This window comes from Phoca vitulina, unplaced genomic scaffold, assembly GCF_004348235.1.
Source record: "Phoca vitulina isolate PV1807 unplaced genomic scaffold, GSC_HSeal_1.0 scaffold38, whole genome shotgun sequence".
In the NCBI taxonomy this organism is placed as follows: Eukaryota; Metazoa; Chordata; class Mammalia; order Carnivora; family Phocidae; genus Phoca; species Phoca vitulina.
This window is the reverse complement of record NW_022589741.1, coordinates 10812208-10820574: the sequence shown is the minus strand read 5'-3', so window position 1 is coordinate 10820574 and position 8367 is coordinate 10812208. Positions and strand designations below refer to the sequence as shown.

The following is an 8367-nucleotide window of genomic DNA, read 5'->3' as shown; positions in this document are numbered from 1 at the left end:
AACTCTTTTTGGCAGGGGTGGGGGGACATTTCGTTCTACTCAAGTTCAAAGTTCGTGTTCCCTATCATCAAAGTCAATAGCAAATGCTCATTTGTTAATGCTGATTTTTAGTAAGATTTTATATATTTTATCTTTGAAAATGTCTTTGAAATATTCTTTTCATAGGTACTGCCAAATCCTGATATTGGTACATGAGTGTATGGTTTTAATTGAGCATATTCATTGCTTGGAAGGCATTTATGCAATTCTGTTAAATTTTTCTCTTGATATTTGCCTTTTAGTATGTCATTATGTTGCAGATTAATTGCTTCCAATTGAAGGTGGAAGCTCCGCAATTGCACAGTTGAATGGATTTTGAGATATGGAAATTTTTTTTGCACTCACATCCAGGTCCAAGAGACACTGTTGGAGCTGTAGTTTGAACTCAGAAAATATGTCTACTACAAATTTGTGGGGATATGGAGATCCTGCTTCTTAACTTTTTAACAGCACAGGAAGTACATAAAACAGCTTGAGATTGCTTGTGATTCAAACAATGCTAGTTGTGGAGATTACCACGGTATAAATTTGGTGTGTAAGCGCTGTTTTGCCTTACAGCTTTAGACTTAATTCATTGAGAAACATTATCAATCCTGCAGCAAAAGCTAATTTCCAAAGCCATTCATAGTTCAGCAACAGTGGTTGAGGATAGTTCTTCCAACCACTTAATGACTGAGCCACCCAGGCGCCCCTCTTCCAACCACTTAAAAATGTACATGGGGCACCTGGGTGGCTCAGTTGGTTAAGCATCCAACTCTTGATCTCAGGGTCCTGAGATTGAGCCTTGAATCCAGCTCCATGCTCAGCTGGGAGTCTGCTTGAGATTCTCTCTCTCTCCCTCTCCCTCTCCCTCTCCCCACCCCCTTCACTCTCTCTCTCTCTTTCTCTCTCTCTCTCTCAAATAAATAAATAAATAAATCATTTCTAAAAATGTACAAACTGTTCTTAGCTGGAGGGCTATGTAAAAATTGGCAAAGGGCTAGATTTGATCTGTGTGGCTTAGTTTGCAGAGAATTTTATTATCTGCCCAAGGGCACAAAACTATTTAGTGGTGGAACGGGGATTCAAATATGATCAGGCAGCCTGACTCAGAGCCCATTCACTTGGTAACTATGCTCTACTACTTATCATGCTAGGGTAGCGCACCGGCAGCCCGTGGCCAAATCCAGCATGGGGTTTTCTTTGGCTAACAGTTGAGGGTTTTTTTTTCTTAAAAAGATGCATTATACAATATTTAATACGTACAAAACAGAAGAAGTAAAATGCAACCAATACCCATGTACTTACCATCCAACTTAAGTAAAATATTGCCCCACATTTAAAATCCCTTCTGTTTACCTTGCTTTGATAACCTTGTGTTCATACCACTTCCTGAGTAATCACTGTCCTGAATTTGGTATTTTGCATTCCCTCCTTTATTTTCAAAAATGACTTTTATTACACATGTACCCCTAGTGTATCTCTAAGTGGAACATAGAATTGTCTTACCTGCTTTAAAACAAGATAAATGGTATTATACTAAACATGTTCTGTGGCTTATTTTCTCCACTTGATTTTGCTGGCACATTTAAAAATAAAACTGGGGCCCCTGGGTGGCTGTCGTTTCAGCATCTGACTCTTGATTTCAGCTCAGGTCATGATCTCCGGGTCCTGGGATGGAGCCCTACATTGTCGGGCTCCATGTTCAGCATGGAGTCTGCTTGTCCCTACCCCTCTGCTCCTCCCCCCTGCTCTCACTCTCTCTCTCTCCCTCCCTCTCTCTCTCAAAATAAAATCTTTAAAAAAAAATTTTTAAATAACAATAAAATTAGATTTGGATGCCTTTTGGTGGGATCTACATTTTCAGTTACCATCAGCCCCTAGGTCTTACACCATCCATTTCATGTATTTTAATTACCCACCAGGCCTCTGAAGCCATTTGAGTTTGTGATACCTGATTCAAGAAGACATCTCATGTAGCCATTAGAATAGAAAGTTTTAATAACAGGGGAATTTATTTGTCTTATATTGTGTTATAATGACATTTATGTTCTATCTGGCAAAAATGATATAAAATTGTATATATTATATGCTCTAACCTATATGAACAAAATATGCATAGAAAAGACTATGAGCAATTTTGCCAAAATGTTATTTTTGGGTGGTGACATTTTGTGTGATTTGTAATATGTGCTTATCATGTTTTCCTGAATTTACAAAATAATTGTTCATTTTCATAAAAAAAAATTTTAATTTAAATCATCTGTAAAATAGTTTAATAATGCCATTATTTTTTCTCTTTATTCTTTAATCATATTAACTTCAATTAGGTTATGTTGATTTTTTTAAAGATTGTATTTATTTCTTTATTTGAGAGAGAGAGAGAGAGCACACACGCGCGTGCACGCGTGAGCTTGAGCAGAGGGAGGAGCAGAGGGGGAAGAATCTCAAGCAAACTCCATATCAAGCACGGAGCCCGATGTGAAGTTTGATCTCATGACCCTGAGATCATGACTTGAGCGCAAACCAACAGTCCAATGCTTAACCAACTGAGCCACCCAGGTGCCCCAGTTATGTTGATATTTTTAACTACTTAACATAAGTCAATCAATTCTTGCATTGTCCTTTTAGTAGATCATTTCACAATAATCATGGATGATATATAAGGGTGATAGTCAGGCACAAGGTATAGTCTAGATTAAAGAACAAATATATTAGCTCTGCTGAATCATTTGTCTTAAACCCTATCAAAGGAAGATTGCATTAATAGAAAGGATAACTTACGTGGTATTTCTAAAAAAGCAGTCCAATAGGTAAGAATTTTCTCCTGTTGAAGGAAGAGTGTGCCCCAATGTGAGAACAACAACATGTAATCTGTAGAGATGGATATGCAGCCAGATAAAACTGATAAAGGAGATCCATCAGCTTTCCTTGCTCTGGCTCCAAGCTGACCCAGCAAACACCTGTCTAGCTTGTCATAAGGGAAAGAGTACACCATCAGCTCACCTGAGCATTCCAAGCCCCATGATTATTGGCATCCGGTTTTATGTGTCAGCTTCTTGTGAGTTTGGTTAGCATGAAAAGAGTCCCAGAGAATCTGATTACATTGGGAGGCCCTTACAAAAAGCTCCTTGGCATACGAAGCCTGAAGATTAGATCCTGGAACACAGTGTCCATATCAACGTACTGCTATTCTAGAAAGTCTTATCTAGACAGTCCTCTGGTTTACCATCTCTTAGGTCACATTCCCTTCACATCCCCTGAGCTTCACAGGTGCAATGATAATACATTAATTCCATTTCAGTTTTTTCAACTTATTGACAAAGCTTCTATGACCAAAGTGAAGAGTTGGCAATCACAGTTGCCAATTTAAGTATTTTCCAATAGACTCCCAACTTTCTCTCCATTAACTGGTAAATGAACACAATACACAGGTATATTTTGGGGGGGGGGCTGGATTATCTGGTTATATTGGACAGTATTTTACATAGAAATTCTTTTCATAGTCTACTTCATTTTAGGCAAAGCAAAAGATATTGCCACCCCACAGAGAATTTCAAGATTGTTGTGGAGGCATTCTGTAGAACTTGCCAAATTAGGACATACTGGCAATTTTGAAAATAATCCAATATGTTGATGTGGAAAGACTGTGCATATAAATTCTTTAATTATCTCTCCTTTTGGCTAAATTTTAGTTCTGTGATGTGAGAGTGGGTCTGCATTTTGCACTGTTGCCATAATATTGGATGGCAGTTCTACTTGGCTCCTTTCTCGGCCTGAGTTCAGAGCAATATGGCAGTTCTGTGATGTGGACACAGTTTCTATGCTAAAGCCATCCATTTTAATAAAGTGAAGGTCTAGCCCATTGAGCCTAGTTGAATACAGCTATTGCACTGATCTCTTCTGATGCTACAGCCGTTGAGTTTATTTCCTTAATCACATTTTCCATACGGGTGAAAGCATGAAGCTGCTTGGTATCTTCCAGAGTGCATGCATTCTAATTTCAGAATTTAATCAAATGGAACTGGCTTCCTGACAGAGTAAACAGAGCAAAATACTGTATCCAGACCAGCTGCCAAGCTAGCAGCCTGAATTTATTTTTCCTTGCTTTGCTAAATGCATCTTGAATTTTTGAAAACATAGTCCAGGTTCAGGAAATTTAGCATTTTTGAACCAAGACCAGTCAGCTCTAATATTCTTCCATAAATACATCCATTAAATTTCAAAAGTCAGGTAGCTGAGTTAATCTTTTTCACATGTCTGTGGCCAGAGAAGAAAACATATCCCTCCTTTCTGCTGAACGCAAGGACTGTGTACATAGCCCTTCCATCTGGGCTAATCTAATAATAGGGAATGCCTGTAAATATCTATACATGTTTTTTTTTCTGATTACTACCTCTGTACTTCTTATTTGATTCTTGTAACATAACTCATATCTGAAATCTTTCCAGGTATTTTCAGTGCCACTTTTTATACATCATTCCATATATAAATATCAAAGCTTTATTTATACTACAGACTCAATATAGCAACCAGGACACAGAGAGAAATAAAAGAGTCAGCTGGGTAGACTACTATTGCTCAAGCCATTTGCCTTGTGAAAGAGGGCTTGAGGAGGCACAGAATATATTACCAATTCCTTTGTTACTGCTAATGCAAATTTATCCATCTGCAAAACAGACTCTTTTGTAGTATGTGTGTCTTTTATTGACCACAGATATTTTGTTTCAGTATCCTTTAACACCACACCAGGGATGGCTTTTACCATTTACTCAGGAGATACTTAGAAATGTACGTAGCCTCAAATCAAATGGATACCACTGTCCACAAGAAGTTATTTACACCTTAACTTCCTACAGGCTCTGGAATTCCCTGCCACCCCTACCCCAGTTCAGATCCTCAGTTCCTTTTCCAGGCTAACTCCTGATCATGTGTCCACATTCAGCTCAGCTATCACTTCCTCCCAGAAGCCTTTCTTGGTCTCTTCTCTTTGGTTTCACACTTTCTTGGTTTCACATACCATCCATATGCCAAGGACTCCCAAATTTAAATCTCCAGTCCAGCTCTCTTCTGAGCTTCAGACATGTATGTATAATTGTTTGCTCAAAAGCTCCACTTGGATGGCATCTTAAACTAAACATGCCCAAACCAATCTCATCACCCCTCCTTCAAAGAACCCAAACCTAGCACTAATGTTGAATTATTTATCTATTGCTGTGAAACAAATTACCGCACAATCTAGCGGCTTTAAACAACAATACATATTTATTATCTCAGAGTTTCTGTGGGTCAGGAATTAGGCAATAGCTTGGCTAGCTGATTCTGGCTCAAAGGCTCTCATGAGTTTGCAGGCAAGATGTTGAGCAGAGCTGCAGTCAATCGAGGGCTTGAATGGGGATGGAAGATCCCACTTCCGGGGTGTTTCACTCATATGGCTTGCAAGTTGGTGCTGTCTGTTGGTAGGAGACCTCAGTTCCTCCCTACGTGGACCTCTTCACAGCGCTCTGGAGAGCTGCTTGAGTGTCCTCATGACATAGTGGCTGGCTCCCTCCAGAGCCGCTGACCCAAAAGGAGGATGCTGTAATGCCTTTCCTGACTCAGCCTCATAAGGCAAACACTGGCACTTTCTCAGTATTCTATTGGCCATACAGGCTACAGGCTGGTCATGATTCACTGTAACAGGGTATTCCACAGGGTGTGAATACCAGGAGACAAGGATCACTGGGGCCATCTTGGCGGCTGGTTACCAGCACTGTCTATCCAGTCGCTCACATCGGAAACCTGAGAGTCATCTTTGACACCTTCTCTCTACCATCTTTAGTCAATACCAAGTCTAGTCTACCTCAACTCTGCTTTGACTTTGTCTTCTGTTATCACTCCAGTCCAAGCCTCATAACTGTACTACAACAGCCTCTGAGCTGTCCTCTCTAGTCCTACCCTTGTGCCTCTCCAACCCATTTTCCACACAGATAGCAGCCATCTTTTAAGAATATAAATCTCATCATATAACTCTCCAACTTAAATACTCTTTAATCATTTCCTGTTGAATGGACCAGGTGTACAAACCTGGTCAAGTTAACAACCATGTTGAGACTTAGTTGCTTCCTCTGTAAAATGGTTATAAAAATAGCTACCCCATGGAGTTATAGTGAGGATCAAATGAGACAAAACCTGTGATCAGAGAAGAGTGCCTGCAAGGGAACCAGTGCTCAGTCTGTTGACAAACACAACGCCCCGGTTGACGCCTCCTGGCATCCGGAGGAGACGTCCTTCTGGGAGGAGAGGGTTAGCTCAGTGCGTTGGGGAGGTTTGGTGACCTGTATCTTCTCTGACAGAAGATTCTCAGTCACCATCTCCTGGGGCGGGTAGAAGAGCAGAAACGAGAACGTAACCGTGGGAACACGTGGAGTTGATGGCCTGGTCTAGCTGTGGCAACAAGGCCTCATGGCAGTGCACAATCTCCAAACCATAGGCTTTATGATTTACAGGGGTCAAGAACCCCTTTGCGAGTCTGCTGAAAGAGATTGACAATCTACCCAGGAAAACAAAAGAAAACAAAACACAGAGTGGTATGCATGCAAAATTTGGCAAGTCATTTCAGGGAGGCTGGGAGTCTCGGGAGAGTTCCTGCTTCAAACACAGAGCCACTTCCCTAGTGAGCAAATTCAAAGGCTATTTTACAACACACAGATGTTGGAGAGGGAATTACCACATGATACATAGGACTATTTCAGGTTTTGCTCTACGGATCATAAAACCTAATTAAAACTTTATTTAAAAAATTTAATAAAACTTTCTCTTTCAAAAGATTGTATATTTTGAAGGTATAATTTAGCTTACAGACTAAGACACATCCTATCTCACTCATGTACTCCTGTTCATACTTTGTCCCTCCTTTCGACATTGATATCTTCTTTAGTCAAAAAATGTAGTGAAGTGGCCCAAATCAGTGCCAAATATTGGCCCGTTGGGAATCACATAGTTTACCTTAAAGACCAGACCCAATGAAAATTCAAGTGCACGCCGATTTAAGAAAGTTCCAATAGAGTTATTTAGAAGTTTAAAAAAAATTTTTAACGTATTTATTATTTTATTTTCTAAATAAACAAATTAATTAGCACGTACCATTCTCTTCTCCAGGTTGGCATGTTATAGTTTAGAGTAAGTGCGGGAGTAACTTCATTACCAGCAGTCTGTCCCTCTGACGTTCTCATTGATGAGATCCCACTCAGACTACAGCATCTCACTGCATGGCAGCCAAGAACTGAGGGCGAGTGTGTGATTGCTTCTGTATATTTTGCAGTGGAAGCAGTCTTGGACCATACCTCAAGAAGCCACCATGTTATTTGTCAGAATGTTACTACCCCCTCCAAATTCTTTATCTAGAGGATGTTGGAAAATGAGGGAAGCTAATCAGTATGATGCCAGGTACTCACATGCCACGTGCTTAACACGTGCTATATCTTTTCGTTATTACCCCAATGTTACCGAAAAACCCAATTCGGCTGCCTGTGGCACGAAAAGCCAATACTCAAGAAATGAGTTTGTTTGTTTGTTTTTTGTATAAAACATTTAATTCGTTGGTCTTTTTGGGGTATTTGATGTATTACAACTGAACCATTAATCTTGTCGATTCATCAACGTTAACTGGTTCGTTTTCATGACACTGCTGAGGAATCAGCTGTTTCTGCAAAGGTTCAAGGGAAAGGCCTTTTGAGAAATGGGCAAGTTCCTTTTGTATATCTACAGAAGCTTTATTCACCCTGTTAACTTTTTCATCATTCACAATGTTTATCTTCTTAAGATTAGTGGTAACTGGTTTTGCTTTGTTTTTAGACTTAAAGTTTTTTTGGCTGGCTGTATGAAATACATTCCTGGACTTCTGCCCTCTTAGTTTGTTCTTGGCCATTGTCTTCAACACCCTTGTGCAGCAACTCATGCTCCGGGTGACGCCATCTACCTCAAGAGATGAGTTTTGATTGGAAAAGAAGATGAGCTTTACGCAGGAGGCCAGCCACCTGGGGAGAAAGGCAGACTCTTGTCCAAAAACCAACTCCGAGGTTTCTGCCTGGCGCAAAGATATTTTTAAAGGAACGTTAGGGCAGTGAATCAGTAAAAGGGGAGCGCAGCGGTCTATAACACTTCTTGATTGCATGCAGACTCTAGGGTACCAGTTACGGACCTTATCTCAGCGCTCGGAGGTTGTGTATTGGTGTCCAGGGGGAGGTTGCGCCAGAGGGTTTGGTTCTGAGTCTTTCCAGGAAACACTGCATGATCTGTAAATTTACAAAGAAAGCAATCATGGCACTATAATCATGCTTGCTAATAAAGACTACTAAGCTGGCCAGA

At 40.3% G+C, this 8367-nt stretch overlaps 1 protein-coding gene across 2 annotated transcripts; it reads right to left on the bottom strand.

Moving 5' to 3' along the window:
* Nucleotides 1–7624: 7624 nt before the first annotated feature.
* On the bottom strand, nucleotides 7625–7928 carry LOC116646838 (ribosomal biogenesis factor-like). 2 transcript variants are annotated; one of them, XM_032427757.1, is made up of 2 exons: nucleotides 7805–7928; nucleotides 7625–7699 (listed from the first exon to the last, which is right to left on the bottom strand). In XM_032427757.1, the coding sequence occupies exons 1-2, from the start codon at nucleotides 7925–7927 to the stop codon at nucleotides 7625–7627; spliced, it is 198 nt and encodes a 65-aa protein (XP_032283648.1). In that variant the 5' UTR covers nucleotide 7928. The 2 variants fall into 2 exon arrangements, with proteins under 2 accessions (XP_032283648.1, XP_032283647.1); XM_032427756.1 differs by having other exon boundaries at nucleotides 7625–7928.
* Nucleotides 7929–8367: the final 439 nt, after the last annotated feature.

Excerpts from the sequence above, each read along its gene's own strand:
- LOC116646838 (XM_032427756.1), bottom strand. The coding sequence starts at position 7,927 with ATGGCCAAGAACAAACTAAGAGGGCAGAAGTCCAGGAATGTATTTCAT.